The sequence below is a fragment of the Gadus chalcogrammus genome, chromosome 6 (assembly GCF_026213295.1).
Source record: "Gadus chalcogrammus isolate NIFS_2021 chromosome 6, NIFS_Gcha_1.0, whole genome shotgun sequence".
NCBI classification, from domain to species: Eukaryota; Metazoa; Chordata; class Actinopteri; order Gadiformes; family Gadidae; genus Gadus; species Gadus chalcogrammus.
The window spans coordinates 25,633,014-25,650,882 of record NC_079417.1 but is presented as its reverse complement, the minus strand read 5'-3'; the positions used below and the strand labels follow the sequence as shown (position 1 = coordinate 25,650,882).

General features: G+C 41.4%; 1 protein-coding gene across 1 annotated transcript in view; it reads left to right on the top strand.

The window, feature by feature from the left end:
• The window catches only part of LOC130384917 (tight junction protein ZO-2-like), a 32,167-nt gene extending 22,435 nt beyond the window's left edge, over positions 1-9,732 (top strand). The window contains exons 9-20 of the mRNA XM_056593317.1: positions 198-310; positions 459-522; positions 2,587-2,737; positions 3,194-3,302; positions 3,512-3,731; positions 4,364-4,548; positions 4,704-4,799; positions 5,093-5,172; positions 5,459-5,669; positions 6,639-6,739; positions 7,716-7,934; positions 9,229-9,732. Coding sequence (XP_056449292.1) covers positions 198-310; positions 459-522; positions 2,587-2,737; positions 3,194-3,302; positions 3,512-3,731; positions 4,364-4,548; positions 4,704-4,799; positions 5,093-5,172; positions 5,459-5,669; positions 6,639-6,739; positions 7,716-7,934; positions 9,229-9,732 — 2,053 coding nt within the window. The remainder of the gene's footprint in view (positions 1-197; positions 311-458; positions 523-2,586; positions 2,738-3,193; positions 3,303-3,511; positions 3,732-4,363; positions 4,549-4,703; positions 4,800-5,092; positions 5,173-5,458; positions 5,670-6,638; positions 6,740-7,715; positions 7,935-9,228) is intronic.
• Positions 9,733-17,869: the final 8,137 nt, after the last annotated feature.

The window sequence follows — 17,869 nt, the reverse complement described above, 5'->3', positions numbered from 1 at the left end:
GTTGTATACGGGGAATGGGTTAACCTAGCGATTGTTAATGCTTGGCACTTGTTTCATCCTTACTGTACCAACAGTGATATATATATATTGGGGGGGGGGGGGGGGGTTGAAGGTCTATTGGCTCTCAGCCAAAGAACGGGGCTGTTTGAGTCTCCAAAACGTAATGTCTTTAACATTGTCTCATTTCTGTGTGACAGGGAAAATCTCATCCCGGTTACCAAGGCGACAGGGCGGCGTATTAAAAAACCTGAGGATCTCCGGCTGTCGTCAAAGCACAAAGTAGACGTGCGGCCCGCTGAGGAAGCTGGAGGTATTCAACCACCTCCTCACTGTACACACCAAGGCCTTTCAAATGCAAGGTTGCAGTATAAGAGACAGTGGGAGATCATTGAAAGGACAAATGTTAGTCGACTTGCATTTGGCTGTGGGTACTCCAACACAGAATGTTTGTCTTGCAGCTACTGTCAAAATAACTCCTCAAATTCTTCTCCGACCCAGCCCAGAAGAGGAGGAAATTTATGGGTAGGCCCCTAATTGTGCTATGGTCTTTATAAGATATTCTCTCTATCTCTGCAGTGTCCGAATTACTACTTGGCTTTAGGGGGGGTCTCTAAAATGAAGAAAAAATTCAACCCCTGAGAATTTCCTCGTAAAAGCACAATTTAAACACTCTTACAAAATTTTCTTTCAGGGGTACGTAGGTTTCTGTCGGGGGAGCTCAGCCCCCCCAGCTCCCCCATAATTCGAACACTGTATCTCTGTATGATGCTCTGTATGATACTCTGAATGACCCTCTCTGTATGACCCTCTCTGTATGAGGCTCTCTGTATGACGCTCTCTGTATGACGCTCTCTGTACGACCCTCTCTGTATGATCCTCTCTGTCTGACGCTCTGTATGAACCTCTCTCTATGACGCTCTCTCAATGACCCTCTCTGTAAGACCCTCTCTGTATGACGCTCTGTATGACTCTCTCTCTATGACGCTCTCTGTAAGACCCTCTCTGTATGACGCTCTCTTTGTGACAATCTCTGTATGACACTTTCTGTATGACACTCTCCCTATGACCCTCTTTGTATGACGCTCTCTCTATGACGCTCTCTCTATGACGCTCTCTCTATGACGCTCTCTCTATGACGCTCTCTGTATAACCCTCTCTCTATGATGCTCTCCCTATGACACTCTATGACGCTCCCTCTATGACGCTCCCTTTATGACCCTCTCTCTACGACGCTCTCTGTATGACCCTCTCTATATGACCCTCTCTTTATGACCCTCTCTCTAAGACGCTCCCTCTATGACCCTCTCTGTATGACCCTCTCTCTATGACGCTCTCTGTATGACCCTCTCTCTATGACGCTCTCTGTATGACCCTCTCTCTATGACGCTCTCTGTATGACCCTCTCTCTATGACGCTCTCTGTATGACCCTCTCTCTATGACGCTCTCTGTATGACCCTCTCTCTATGACACTCTCTTTATGACCCTCTCTCTATGACCCTCTCTGTATGACGATATCTTGAAGCATTGCTTTAGCAGATATGCAGCATAAGTCAGACCAAATGCAAAAATGATAACCAGCACTATCTGAAAATTAATATATATAATGCATACATTTCATATATTTTATACTTCATTCCTGTGTACAAAAACTAGATGTTCCGACCTATTGGCATGCCTAGGGTTTTGGGCTAGCATGTCATGCCCAAAACCCATCAGATCATTTGAATTTTTAATTTACATCAATTTAATTCATAGAGATCGGCTAGAAGGCAACATGGGTATCCTCAAACAGCAAACATTACAAACATTTATTATTACAAATATTCAGTTTATTTATTTTGATATATATATATATATGTGTGTATACGCTCATTATACAACAGTTAGGAACCAATCAGATCGCTGGATTTAGGCCCCCCGTTGTATAAATATTAGAGCTGTCAGTTAAACGCGTTATTAACGGCGTTAACGCAAACCAATTTTAACAGCGTTAAAAAAATTATCGCGCGATTAACGCAATTATTTTATTTAAAAAAAATGAAAAAAGATTATTATTTTTATTTTTTTTGCTCAAAACAAAGAAGCAGTAGCCTGACTGCTATGCTCAAATGACATTTGTTCAAAGCAGTCGTTTAATTGCAGTATAGGCTCTTTTTTTGTATCGTCCTGTTTTGATCAGTATATGCCAATGTTGTTATCAATAAAAAAAAAATTGCACAAGGCAAGCCGATGCACTTCACCATGTTGATAAGAGAATTAAAATGAGAAGAATTATGGAACAAAAAAATCAAGGGATATTTAGCATAGAAAAATAATTTGCGATTAATCGTGAGTTAACTATGACATTAATGCGATTAATCACGATTAAATATTTGAATCGCTTGACAGCTCTAATAAATATATATATATATGTGTGTGTGTGTGTGTTTATATTCCTTTTTTTATGAAAAATGGTAATTAGGGGATGTCATTTCTCCCTGTTCTTATTGTTCTGTGAAACGTTTTCTTTACATGTATATAGTCTCAGAAGAACACAGCGCCTCAGGCCTCTGTCCTCACTGTCTAACGGAGCGCTGTTCCTACAGGCCTAACACAGTGATGGCGTGCTTCCAGAAGGGGGACAGCCTGGGCCTCCGACTGGCAGGGGGCAACGCTGTGGGCATCTTCATTGCAGGTGTTCAGGAGGGCAGTCCTGCTGAGGAGAAAGGCCTGCGTCCCGGGGACCAGATCGTAAAGGTAAGCAAGCATACACACTAAATATATCTGCCTGCACACATCACTGTTTCGGAGGGAACCGCTCAAGGGATTGCATGATTTGTTAAAGAGGTAGGTCAGGTGTGATTGGCTGTGCAGGACTGCCACATAGCAGCAACAATACAAGATAAACTAAATAAGATTACAAAAAATACAATTATGTAAAAATAAGTACATTTAGTTGAATGTGACATGTTCAATTAAATGTACTATACTGTCTGGATAGCCTCCAGGATCTTTACTTGTCATACAAAAAAAAGTACATCCCAACATCCCAGCACATTGACACCTGCCCTTTTACACCATCTAAACTCCCAAAACAATTCAATGTATTGGGTCATTAGTGAACAAAGAGATCATAAAAAAGGATAAGTTTAATATTGTTGAGTTTAAAACTGACTAGTTGTGCTAAGTAACTGTTACCATGTTGTTTTCAAGGTGAACAATGTTGATTTCCGAAACATCTTCAGAGAAGAGGCAGTTCTGTTTTTGTTGAAGATCCCCAAAGGGCAGGACATCACCATCCTGGCACAAAGGAGACATGATGGTGAGACATTCCTTCTTAGTGATGGTACATACATATATTGTACAACAATGCTTTGAGTTTCTCAGGAAAACCCTTTGCTTTGTGCACAGATATAAGCCTGATCCTGAACATAATATTTAGCTTTTGCAGCTATACAATAATATATATGTGATTATAAAACAGTTTGGCGATCAATGTTTGCATCTTTGTGCATTCACTTTTTGGTGTAGTCTTCAACATTGTGCTGGTATCGGGGCGCAGCGATTCCTTCTTCATCCGTACTCACTTTGAGTACGAGCGGGAGGGCCCTCAGAGCCTGGCCTTTGGCAGCGGGGAGATCCTGAAGGTGGTCGACACGCTCTACGACGGTAAGCTGGGGAACTGGCTGGCGATACGTATCGGCAAGGAGAAGCAGCTTCTGGAGAAGGGCGTCATTCCCAACAAAATCAGGTGATCATTGCACGGTTTTGATTATTATGCTATAGTCGTGATAAGCCTCAAATTCTGTTAGCGGGTGATTAGAAAGTCCACCAAATCCCAATTAAATGTTGACCTTTAATTTTACAGGAAACGTGTTTTCTACTTATATTATTTGATTCCGTAAAAAGAATTCCCCGATTTTGCACTTTCTGGGACTATGTAGACGGCCTTATCTTGACTCTGCTAATTCTGCGTTGTGTTAGTCATATAATGAGTCGGGAGACAACTGATGCCTTGCCAGTTGAGGGGGTCTTTAATCTCTGTGTGAAACACATTAAGAACAGCGACAAGATGCCCGTTTCCACATGCACTCCTCTCTCCAGCATGGCAAATCACAGACTGAAGAGGATAGTGCGAAATAAACATGAAGTGACCTCGCGGGTCACTATGGGGTCACATAACCTAACCTAATAAAAAAATAGCTCTCAAAACAAATACATGGATATATATCAAGACGTGCATAAAAGAAAAATAATAAATGAAAGGCATGAAAGGATTCCTGATGAATTATAACTTCCACCGGTTACAACTGCACTGATTTGTTTAGTCGGTCCTGAAACGTTGAATGGTTTGTGTGATATGTTGTTCTCTCTTCGTTGAAGGGCAGAGCAGATGGCAACCGTCCTGAGCCCTCCCAGAGACATCGCTGGGGCCGACGGCGCAGAGTTCTGGCGCTTACGGGGCCAGCAGGACGGTAGGAAGAATGACCTACTGAGGAGGAGCCAGGTGGAACAGAGTACCCTAAACACCCCGTACCCCACCTATGAGAAGGTGGTTCTCCGAGAAGGTGGGTGAATGATGACAACGTATCAGACCGTAGTCTTTCAGAGTGTAAGTGAAGAAGTAGAAATCTGTGCGATAACATTACAAATGAAACGTGGATATCTTAACGCTTTTTGGATTGTGTTTCAGTGAATACTCTTGTTCTGTGCGTTTCCTCAGCTGGTTTCAGGCGTCCTGTGGTGATATTCGGACCCGTTGCTGACGCAGCTACCGAGAGGCTGGCCAAGGAAATGCCTGATCAGTTTGTTATTGCCAGTATGTTTCTTTTATTGTGTGCCTGCCAACATGAACTTCATTATCAAGAATAAAGAAAGAAAATAAAAATAATTAAGCTCAAATAATAAGTAATAATAATAATAATAAGACATATTTTACTCCTGCTACTGTTCTACTGTTCATAGAAGCAAGTGCAAAGCACTAACATTCGCTAGGTTAACCCATTCCCCGTATACAACAAAGATAGCTAGGATAAGATGCTACCGAACAATGTAATTTTTCTATGTGTAGGAGATGTTGTATTTCTGTTGCTTCTTTGTCCAAAACCCTAGAAACAGAGCCTAAAGATGCGGGTCCCGTCAGGTCCTCAGGGGTGGTGCGACTCAACACCATCCGGCAGATCATCGAACAGGTGACCTACACCCTTAAACACGGACAGGTGCACTACACCCTTAAACACAGACAGGTGCACTACACCCTTAAACACAGACAGGTGCACTACACCCTTAAACACAGACAGGTGACCTGCACCCTTAAACACAGACAGGTGCACTACACCCTTAAACAGACTGCTGAAGCTTGCAATGTGTTTATTTTAAGGAATTGCCCATCGGTGCTATAACGTTTGTATTACCGTGAATGCAAACCCTATAGCCTCTACTGTAACATGTTGCCTCTCTTTCAATCACCACTTTAAGAACAAGCACGCACTGTTAGATGTGACCCCGAAGGCGGTAAACACCCTGAACTACACCCAGTGGTACCCCATCGTCATCTTCCTCAACCCCGACAGCAAGCAGGGCGTCAAGCTGATGAGGCAGAGGGTGATGCCCCACTCCAGCCGCAGCGCCCGCAAGCTGTACTTGCAGGCACTCAAACTGAGGAAAACCTGCTCCAACCTGTTCACTGGTGGGTGTTACAGCCGACAAACACACTGAAGACCACTGATTCACTGGTGTTACAGCCGACACATACACTGGACATCACTGATTCCCTGTTGTTACATTCTACACACTCACTGGACATCACTGATTCACTCGTGGGTGTTACAGCCTCCACACTCACTGGACATCACTTTTTCACTGGTGGGAGTTACAGCCTCCACACACACTGGACATCACTGATTCACTGGTGGGTGTTACAGCCTCCACACACACACTGAACATCACTGATTGACTGCTTAATGTGTGAGCCTAAACACATGGTGTGCGGCACACATATATGTTTGAGGGCAGGGGCTTTGGACAAATTCTTGACTAATGATATGATACTAATATCAAATGGGCCCAACATGGAGTCTGACGATGCAGGGATGGAAATGGGACAGGGCTACAATATCAACACTAGATTGCTCCATAGACAGTAACAAAATAATTCATATAAAAAAGTTTTGAAGCCTAAAGATCACTACCCAGTTCATTAACAGGCACAGGCTTTTAGTCAATGGGAGGAGTACCTTAGTAGAAGGAGAGCATTTTGCTGTGCATCTCTTCACTTCTTCCACACTGTAGACTGGTGATCATATCAGGAACATCTTGAAGTTCTGGAGATAAATGTGCAACAAGTAGGCATGGCTGCTCATGGTGCATGATTCTTCATCAAGTGCCATGGGTGTGAACTACTGAAGCACAGCTTACACCATGAAGCTTCAGTTCAACCTCAAACATGGTCTATGGTCAGTGACTACTGACAGACTGAACGGCTCATGGAGGTCAACTGGTTATGCAGTCAGATGCAAAACAAAGGATCTGTAGAAGGACATTAGGACACATATTTCAGGAAGTCAAACACGTGTATTTTAGCTATTGTTTCCTGTTTCTTGTGTTGAATTTGAATGGCAAAGCATAATGTCTATGACGGTCTGGCCTCTCCATTCAGGAACCATCCATCTGAACTCAACCAATGATGCCTGGTACAGCACCCTGAAGGACGCCATCAGACAGCAGCAGATGCAGGGTGTCTGGGTGTCCGAAGGGAAGGTACATTCAGGGTTTAATTGCATATCATATTGATTAATATTATAATATATATGGATTCATTAAACACAGTTGACTGGCTCATGAATCGATTCATTTATTATGTTTTTTACTTTGTATCCTCAAGGATCCAGAAATATCTGAAATATAGCGAATATTACATATATTACATTACAACAATTTATTTGTTTTAAATGTGTGATATTGTTCATGCCATAGCCTTTAACTACTGAATACTTTAAACTGATGATGCCGGATGGCTTTGCCTGAAGGCAAACAGAGACACAGAGCACTAGATATACTCAAACTATCTTTAGTTTGCAGCGTCAGATCGCTGTAATCCAGAGCATGATTATCTTTTGAATCTTGAATATCTTTCTAACTTTACCAAGGTAAAAAAAAAATCGACTTTTAAACTGCATAAGCTACTATTGACAATGTGTGATTTTTTAATAATTCACCACAGCCGCGGCATGCTGCAATGCTATTTGACTTGAAGTTCTTCAGGACTTAATTTGCTGGCAGTCATTATTCTTAAACACATAATTATTATTGGACAATCTCACAACCCGGGCCAGCCACTAACATTGCCGAAATATTTTTGACTATTTAATGTATCCTGCTACCAACCCAAAATACATCTAAAATATATAAATATCAACATGTGGATAAATATTATATTAACACAAAACAAATCTAATAACTACAAAAAAGATATCTTGACGATAACACGTTTGCAGGTTTGCACACCTTAAACAATTTTTTGTTCCAATCTACTTTATGTAATCACTTTCCTTTTATTGGTATCTTTATGACCCCGCTAACGACGTCCTGATATAGATTATATTTGTGAGTCGTGCTATATATTTTAGCTTAATCTTCTTTTCTGCTCTCCTCTGTGCTTCTGCTGAATCAACTCTGTCTATCTGTCTGTGCGTCCATTATGTCAACCCAAGATCCATCATGTGTCTTCTTTTAGTTGGAGCGGATAGAGACTGAACTGGACTGCCCCGATGCAGAGCTTGTGTCCTACCTGTCCGGCATGACCGCAGACTACCTGAGTGTTGATGGCCAGCAAGTGGCCGACATCAGCGCTGACCGGGGGTCCTGTGTCCCCAGCCAGCCTGATGCAGATCTGTTGAGCCACCAGCCACCACTCACCTACATCTCACCCATTAGCCACGTGCTAGCCAAGGAGGTCAGTCAGCAACATATAAAAAACAGAAAAATTGCATACAGAGCAGGTTACCCTAGCTTTTTTTTTTGTCATGTGCATCCATTGATAAAATGACATAGACATTTATTTTTTCATCACAATTAGCTGAAAGGCCTTTTAAAAGATAACCAGTCTACACCAGAGGCTCCGTCCAAAAAGTGATTTGTGGGGGGAATTTTGTCCTCATTTATACGGGTTAAGTTCTGGATAAAACAAAGAAGATGCCATTGCAGTGTTGAATAGTAAACACAAAACAAAACGCACTAGGTCAGACTAGTCCGCTGTAATGAAAGCGCCCTGGAGCATTCTGGCACACGATCTGTCTGACCATAGATTTATGATGGAAACGTGGAAAGGATAGAAGCGAATGTGTTTTAAAACACATTCAATGCCATGTTGGATGTACTTGAGACTTTCTTTAGGATAAGGTGAAATGGCAGCTGACTATAATTATTACAAATAGAATTGTAATGATTCATGTTGATTTATAATTTATAATTGCAACGCAAATATGGGAATTTGTATGCTACTCAAATGAGTATGACAGCTCATGTCATACATTGGGTTCACTGTAAGATTATTAAAAGAAATCTATAAAGTAGTAAATGAATGCAAATTTTTTGCCAAAAGCACAGTTGATTGCTGTAACGTGATCACTTTGGGTATAACAATTTTCTGACTTCTATCATGACCCTTCTCAGATCTGTACTGAGCTTTTCTGACTTTTCCTCTTATGGTGTTAAACAGCAGTTGTTGTATGCATAGTTTCTGCCACGATTGTGTATATATATATTCAGGAGACCTGCAACTATTCTGAAGGAGCTGAAATATGAATCGATGTAAGTAAATACTTTTGCGCAGGTCTTCTACGGTTGCAGTCCAGACTTCGAAAGTTCTCCAAGTAAACTAGCCATTCTGGAAATTCCCAGCCACACACCTGTCGCACAACCAAATACCACACAGGTAAATAGATACAGAAATCACAGAGATATATACACATTTTGCTTACACATGCAATAATTTTCAGTCCCACACAGCCATGTTTCAACTGATCATGCCTCTCTAGGGTGCTTTAGATTATTTGTTACAAATGTAAATAAATATTCAACATTTGTATACATTTGACAATAAAAAAATTTCAAGGAGGTTAGGTTAATATTTGTGACATTGATAAAGAAAGCTATTATTTTGAAGTGGCAATTATCCCTAATAAATAGATCAAATAATAAAGACTGAGTATTCAAATAAGACTAACTCCCTTTCTATCCGTTTTCAGGTGAAGTTGGCTCTAGGAGAAGAGGCTGAACTTGCATTACTTCCTAGCCACCCTCATCATTGCATACTTCAAAATATCCATCCTTCCGACAGTTCCCCGTACAAGTATATCTCCAGCAACGGAAGCAGCACCCCTGACTTTCACTCCTCTGCCCCCCTGGCTCCCTTCTCCTACCTGAAGTCTTCTCCGTTCAACTCACTAGGAAAGTCAGTCGTGGGCGTAGCACCCTCGGCCGTGGCCAGACGCTCTTCCATTCAGCAGGATGTCCCAAGACACCCCTCCATCACTATTGAGAACACAGGCACCGACACGGACCTTCAGCAGCAGGAGGAGGGGAAGAATGACGAGACGCGGTGCCTCATGGAGGAGCCCGTGACGCAGACCTTCCTGGGGAAGATCCAGGCTTTTGAGAGGATGGATCTCCTCGCCCGCACCCAGAGGATACACGAGCTACAGGAGGCCCGTAAAGCCAGAGTCAGTTACATTTACATTTACGGCCATTAGCAGACGATTTATCCAAAACGACTTACAATAAGTACATTTGTCAGAAGAAGGTGAAACAATATATCGCTGTATGTCCAGTAAGGATGTGCATAGAACCAAGTGCAAAGCATTAACAATCGCTGGGTTAACCCATTTAACCCATTCCCCGTATTCAACAAAGATAGCTAGGATAAGATGCTACACAACTAAGTACTTTAACTAAGTACGACATACAATAAGTGTGTACATTAAGTGCCAGGATGTACAACATACAATAAGTAAGGGGTTGGGAGGGGGTGGCTATGCCGAGTCTAGGTGAATTCTGAACAGGTGAGTCTTAAGTCTTTTGCGAAAGCTGCATGGTGAGCGACTCTGCGGTCCTGATATCGGCAGGGAGCTGGTTCAACCACTGTGGTGCCAAAACAGTTTGTGAGGGAGGGAGCAGTAGATTTACAGTTTAGAGAATATAGAGGGTGTTAGGCGTTTAGTGGTCAGGGAAAACTGTCAAAAGGATTGATACAAATTTAGACAATTATTAAAATGGCTACACCTTCTAGTTTGGCAGAAGGAAATTGATGATCAACCACCACTTGTCGATCATAATGGTAATATCACTACAGCTATTGTGTATAGAAACTGTTAACTGTTAACTTAGGGTGGAAGTAGGCTATTTACTGTCTACATGATCAATTAGTTGTGATTGTTGTATTGATTAACAATTTCAAGCATTCGGCATGTTTCTCGAGCAAACAGATATTACATCTTAAAGGAGTTGTCATCAGGTATGCCAGGTAACTGATTTATTACTGCTAAACAAAACTGCTTATTACTTTTCCTATCTGCCACAGGAGATGGCTCAGAATCCCAAAGACATTTACTCTGTGCCTCTGAAGACCCCTAAGCTGGAGTTAAACCCACAACAGCCTATATGGTAGGCCAACTGCTGTAGGACAGCTCTTGCAAAAATTGACCAGTGAGTGATTAAATGTTTTGTTTTGCTTTTCCGTTATGTCACTCCAGTCCACCTGGTATCCTTCCGCATGGCAGGAGATACTCTGAGGGAAGGACTCTAGATTAGTTCCCGGTGTGGGATGGTTCGAGGTACGACCGGCAACGCTGCCTTTCAGTGATGTAAGAGTAGTGCATGACGGCCCTGAGAAAGACATCCTGCTCCTCCCTGACAGAGGGGTGAACAGAGTCTGTTACAGGGAGTCTGTGTGCACTGAGGGCCTCACTATGACACTAGAGGGGGTGAACAGAGTCTGTTACAGGGAGTCCGAGTGCACTGAGGGCCTCAATATGACACTAGAGGGGTGAGGGGTGAACAGAGTCTGTTACAGGGAGTCGGTGTGCACTGAGGGCCTCACTATGACACTAGAGGGGGTGAACAGAGTCCGTCACAGGGAGGGAGTCGGTGTGCACTGAGGGCATCACTATGACACTAGAGGGCTGCCCCTGTTTGACCAGTCAACAGATCTATATATATAGATATCTATATATCTATATATAGAGATATCAATATAGCTGAATAGGCATGGTAGGTTGATTTCTTTTACACAAGGTGTAAACAAGGTGTAAAGTGCTTTATAAAGGAAGAAATCCCCAAAAAATGACAATAATTAAAATATATATTAAGAATAATTGCAGCACAGATGGACACATTTTATTTAAAGCTGTAGCCAGAAAGTGTTGAGCCTTGATATAAAAGAATAAAGTGTTGAGGTAACCGTAGACCTCAGATAATCAGTTAGTTTGTTCCAGATCTATGGTGCATAGAAGCTCATTCAACATGCTTTGTTGAAACCATGGGAACAGTGAGCAGGCCAGTCCTAGATGAACTGAATGGTCCAGTTGGCTCATAACACACAAGCAAATCAGAGATGTACTTTGGTCCTTCACAGTTTAGTGCTTCCGAAACTATTAGGGATATTTTGACCTTAGTTCCCTGGCAACGAGGAGGCCAGTGCAGTGATCTTACTGTGATCAGATTTCTCAGTCTTTGTAAAAACTATAGCAGCAGCATTCTGGATGAGTTGGAGTTGTCTTGTTTGGAAAGAAAACTGAACATATAATAAAGCTATTCTTAATGTTGTCTCGATAATGGCGGCTTCCGAACTACCCCTAAATGGGATGGTTCGGAAACCCTTCCATCGGAGGATACCATGTAGACTGCAGTGATTCAGTTGGTCAAATATCTGTCTGTACACTAGTGACCATGGTTGCTCACGTTTGCAGCCTTAGTTTTTAAAAGTTGCAGAGTGGGGTGTTTCAGTTTTCTGTGTATTCCCCCAGGTCCCCCTCTGAGCCTGAGCGACTGTCATCCTCACCCCTGAAGTTGTCTCATCCGGAGATCCATCACTTTCCCCAAATGGACATGGAAGACCAAGACAATTTTTGGCTGACTAAATCTGTCAAGCAAAATTATAATGCTGTAAATTCTCCCCATCATTTTCATTTCACGGAACTTTAGTGTTAGCATCAACCGAGCCACAGAGATACATGTAACCATTACATTTTAGAGAAACATCCTTATTAGTATATTACTATATAAATATTATACAAAACACAACAATTTTAAAGGTCCCATGGCATGCTACTTTAATATAGATATTAGTGGGCCCCTTTTGAAGACTTTCCCAAAATTCAGCCGTGGTGCAGAATTACAGCCACTTACAGCTAGTCGCACATTGAGCTTTCCCCAAACGCGCCGTTTCGGTGTCAGTAGCTTTAATGCAAATGATGTGGAGAGAGGCGGGGGAGGAGGGTGGGAGTGGTGGGAGTGTGGCCCTGAGCAACTTGCGGCCACGGTACCATGCGCTCTGTTTACAATGGATGTATCGCAATGGCGAGGCGCACACAGCCTTTGGTCGTGTTCTGTAAATATTCTAGAACACTCCGGGTGCTCCGGCGGCAGTCCTTGAGCTCTATATCTAAGTAATATCATATTATTCGTAGATATCTATATCATATAATAAATATTATCAAGGCCAAAAGCTCTGTGCGTCTCCAGACGATGTTATGAATCACAAACGACTGCGTCGGGTTCTCCGACGTCTCTGGTTCTTCCACTTCCACATCAATCTGAAGTAGACTGAACCGCGTGCTGCTGGCTGCCGGGCGGTGGTGCTTTGTGGTGCTGGTGCCTTGCGGCAGCGGGCGGCAGGCAGTGGGGATCAACGATGACTGAGTAACTCGAACTACAGTCTCATTGTGGAAATACCAGAGACGTCAAAGAACCGACGTGTTATGGGGGAAAATTCCAAAACGGCGTGTCTGAGCTTTGTTTTCCCAAAGGCGGAGCAGAATGCCTGGTGCTGGTTTTACGACCAACGAAATTTCTAGCTACTGGGGGTGCAAAGGCAGGCTAGGGGAACTCATATTAATGTTAGAAAACCTCAGAAAGTGTAATTTTAATGCCATGGGATCTTTAATGTACAGGATACCATAAAAGAAATAGGTATTATCACTAAATATTACTACCAAACTTATCAAGTTTGTGCTGTACATTTTTTAAACGCATATTTATTTTCAGTTTTCCAGCGCTTCATGTTTCTATGATATTTGTGATATTGTAAATGGTGAAATATGATATTTTAATTGTTTAAGGAAAACAATTTCATCTGAAACATGAGCTTGCTGCAGGTTTTATTTTCCCCTTTCCTATTATTCATATACTCTTGGTCTATATATCGCTGTCCAATGAAGGCCTCTGGGGAGAATTACAATATGAAAATTGATCGCAGAATACACCCCAGCATTTTGATGCTGAACAAAATATTTTCATCGCAGAAATATTAATCTAGTGCACTATCTAACCTATCTAATCTCATCTATGCCCAATATATTCTCAATTCATGTAACTTAATTTACCTTTCCTTATCCTATTGTAAGGTTAAAATTTATAATGAATAATAAAACATATTGAAAAATCTTGAAAATTCTATTTCCCATTAAAGTCATGATCAGATATGATGGAATGAAATTGTTTAGTCATCTGCCTCTCAGAATAGCGTCAGTGTGTGTGTGTGTGTGTGTGTGTGTGTGTGTGTGTGTGTGTGTGTGTGTGTGTGTGTGTGTGTGTGTGTGTGTGTGTGTGTGTGTGTGTGTGTGTGTGTGTGTGTGTGTGTGTGTGTATGTGTGTTGTGGTCAGGGGAATGCCCCTTTTTAGCTTGAGCCCCTGCCACACAAATTGTATCTGCACCGCACTGTAGAGATATTTATCAAATTAATAAAAGGGATTCATCAAAAGAGATAAATCAGTTTATTCGTTTTGCCTGGAGTTTCTCTTTAGCAGGCATGTATTTAACTTTTGAAGGAAATATAACAGGAAGTGTCTGCCTGTGTAGTTTTAAACAAAGAGTGTAAATTACATATTTTCTCAGTTTAAACACATTTCAACTATACCTCTTTCGCTCGGGAGCTTCAGATGTCCGAAGCCACAGATCTATGCCTCAGCCGAGCCCCCTAACTCTGTCCACAACCCCCTTCCTCTCGGACCCCTAACTCTTTCCACAACCCCCTTCCTCTCGGACCCCTAACTCTTTCCACAACCCCCTTCCTCTCGGACCCCTAACTCTGTCCACAACCCCCTTCCTCTCGGACCCCTAACTCTGTCCACCACCCCCTTCCTCTCGGACCCCTAACTCTGTCCACAATCCCCCTGCTCTCTGACCTGACCTTGCTGGCCAGGGGGACCTTCAGGTCTTGTAACGCCTCCTTTGTGCAGGCCATCTTTTTCCAGCTAGATTCCCTGACAGACAAACTGTGTTTGAATTACAACCTTTATTCTATCGTCATTTTTTTTCTGCATTTTGTAGTAGTAGTATTTTAAAGATTGAAGAGTCCCTATATATCATTTTACGCTCAATATGATTCCTGGTTATGGTATTGATGAACTGTATTAAAGTGTATCAATCATTGCAGCTCTGACTGGACTCCTAACATCCCAGATGGTACTATGTAATAAACCATCTGGCGCAAATACAAAATGTGCTATTTGATTTCTGAAGTGCCTAACTAGCCATTCCAATCCCCCTACATATGAAGGGGAATTCCACCTGTAACAGTGTCCCGGTTATGTTTACATTACATTGCAAAATGGGTTTTTTGGTCTTTTTTGAGCGGCAGCCATGATAAAACCTGTTAGAATTTTCTTAATGCTAAGGAAAGGTGATTGCTTTCTTACTTGTCTCCTTTAGCGTAGGTTACAACAGACCATCCTTTATGAAAAGAAAGGAGATAATGCCATCCCACAATTCCTTGCGGAAAGAGCAAGGAAGACCAATATAGTAAATATAACCGCAAGCGGTGATTAACGGGGTCCGAATTAAAAAGTCAAGAACAAACTAATGGAAGATATATAAACATAACATATAATTGTCATATTTAAGGAAAGATGTTCCACTTATAAACCTGAACTGCAGCCTCATTCATATGGTCAAAATGTCTATTGATAACCACACAACATCCAGAAAACTCAAAGCACACATTTCTCAAGTGAATTAAGGGCTTTCTTCAAAGCATATACCTGAAAAATCTTTGAAATTCTGGGGAAATTAAACATTTGTAGACAAGAACACTAACGGAAGAAATATAAATATGATAGAGTTAATTATGAAGCAAAAATGGTTAATGAAGAAGAACGAAGAAGTTCCCCTTTAAGATTCTTGGAAACTAATGAGCCGGAATGTTGATTGCCTGATGAATTTCAGGTGCTGTTCAATGTTGTGTTTCTTAATTGAGTGTCGCCTTGTTCATAAAGCTCTAATCAGGATTCGAACTCAAAAGACTCAAAGTGCTTCACATATAAACATTGTCATACAATAAAATAAAATAATAGATAAGTAAAGGAAAACATATGCAAAGAAATGGGTAAAATAGAAAGTTAAAAAGGCATTTTAGTATTAAAATAGAAAATAAAGGCAAAGTTAAAAAAGCTTTTTAGAAAGTGCAATGTATTTAAGATTTAGCAGAAAGCTAAAGCAAACATAAAAGTCTTCAGTCTTGTTTTAAAGGTGCTCAGAGTTGGGGCAAGTCTTAAATCCTCTGGGAGTTTATTCCAGTATTTTTTGCATAGTAACTAAATCCTGCTTTCCCATGTTGCGTGTTTACTCTGGGGATGATTAACAGATTGGTCTCAGAGGATCTTAGTGGTCTAGAAGGCTTATGTAGTGGAAGCATATCAGTTAAATATTTTGGGCCTAGAAAATGTAACAGAGAAACAGAGTGCAGAGAAATGTAACATAAGGGTAATTTAATTAATATGATGAAAGAATTTTGAGTCCAGGTCAATCTAGTAAGGAGAAATAAGTCTAGTTCATAATTATTTTAAATAGCGCCAACTTTGGGTGCAGTACCACAATTTGGGTTTATGGGTAGTGGGGGGTATTGGTATCCACCTACTAGGGCTGTCACTTTTTCCAAAAATGAAATTCAAACGAATTTCGAATGTCCATAATTAATTCGAATACATTCGAATACATTCGACCCCCCCATAGAACTATTAAAAAAAAACAAAAAAAAAACCACGACAACAACTGTTGTCGTGTTTCTTTTTATTTCTTGTGGAAATCACGTATACCTACTGAATTCATAACAGCAGGATAAAAACACATCTTTGATAACACATTTGTAAACACAACAAGAGGAATCTCCGACACACAAGTGCGGCTGTCTTTTACGCATTAACAATAACTGCTCGGAGCGCGATATGCGGAGCGCATGTCGTCCATGGCACACACAGCCTAAACGAACAATCTGTGAGGCCGACCTCCAACACGGCATGCTGCTCTTTTTATTCCTTACGGAAAGAAAATGACAAGTAGTCTCGCAGCTCTCCGTTACCGCTGCAGCTGCTTCCGTCAGCCGTGCTGTATAAGTCCCCAAACAGGCTGCCCATCGCGCCCAGCGCAGCAGCGGACTCTTCTCCCTGTCGTGTGCGATCAGTGTCGGTCTCCGTTTCAATGAGCTCGTGTGAGAGGCTTTCAGTCACGAGATGTTTCTGTGCAGGGGAAAGGTGGACTAACCGGGAGAAGCGGGGATCCAGGAGGGCCGCTTTATTGAGGAAAAGCCACTCGCCGCTCTCTTCTTTATAGCGCATTTTTACAGTTCGAATGGAGAATTACACTTCGAATTCGAACTTTTCACCCCACCTTCGAACGAATATTCGAACTTCGAATAAAAAGTGACAGCCCTACCATCTACTAATAGTCGTATGCTTTTTTACGCAATAACAAATTGATCACATAAGAAAAATGGGCTAACTGCTCCAAATTTATTGGCCAATATTTCTCAAATGGAACTAAATAAAACAAATTCTGTTCGATGATTTTTGTTGGGCTTGGTCTAAAGATTTTATGTGGCGATTTTGGTGAATTTTTTGATTATTTTTGTAGCCTGTGAATTTTTTTAGCATGTTTAACTTAGCAGGGTTTTATAAATACATCTGATTCTAGAGAATAATGTTCTGAAAGAATTATGAGTCCAGGTCAATCTGGTGAGGAGAAACAAGCCTAATTCATCATTTTTTACAATAGCGCCACCTTTGGGTGCAGTAACACGAATTTGGGTTTATGGGTAGTGGAGGTTATTGGTAACCGTACCTGAAAATGTCAAGAGTTTTCGACTTATGGTATGGGCTGCAGTAAGACTTTTACAGAATTTGAGAAAAAAAAAAACGTTACAGAAACAATAGGGGACCAAGCAGCTTCGCTCCTCGGACCCCTAATTAACCAGAAAATAAACAAATATGACCCCTTTAATGTGCATGTGTTCCCGGTCTTATGTCCAAGGACCTCCACATCAGGGTTGTTCAGTGCGCCTACAAACATGTAAAATGCCTGCCTACTATCCACTCAACCTGAGGATTTGTGCGCTAAACATGAAACATAGTTTTCCAATTTTATAGATATTAGTTTTGACGTCTTTGTATTTCCCAGCCGTTAGATGCCACAGACCAAATTGAATTGGAAAGCATATTCATGGGTCGATCGAGTCATGGATGGGTTGCTTTTATTCTTTAGACATTTACTAACTTACAATCATTTGAACAAAAACAAAAACGTGCAGAGAAATGTAACATAAGGGTGATTTAATGCATGGATAACTATATATGGATACAGCAATGTTTGCCTAAGTTGTGGCCTTCCTTATATTACGA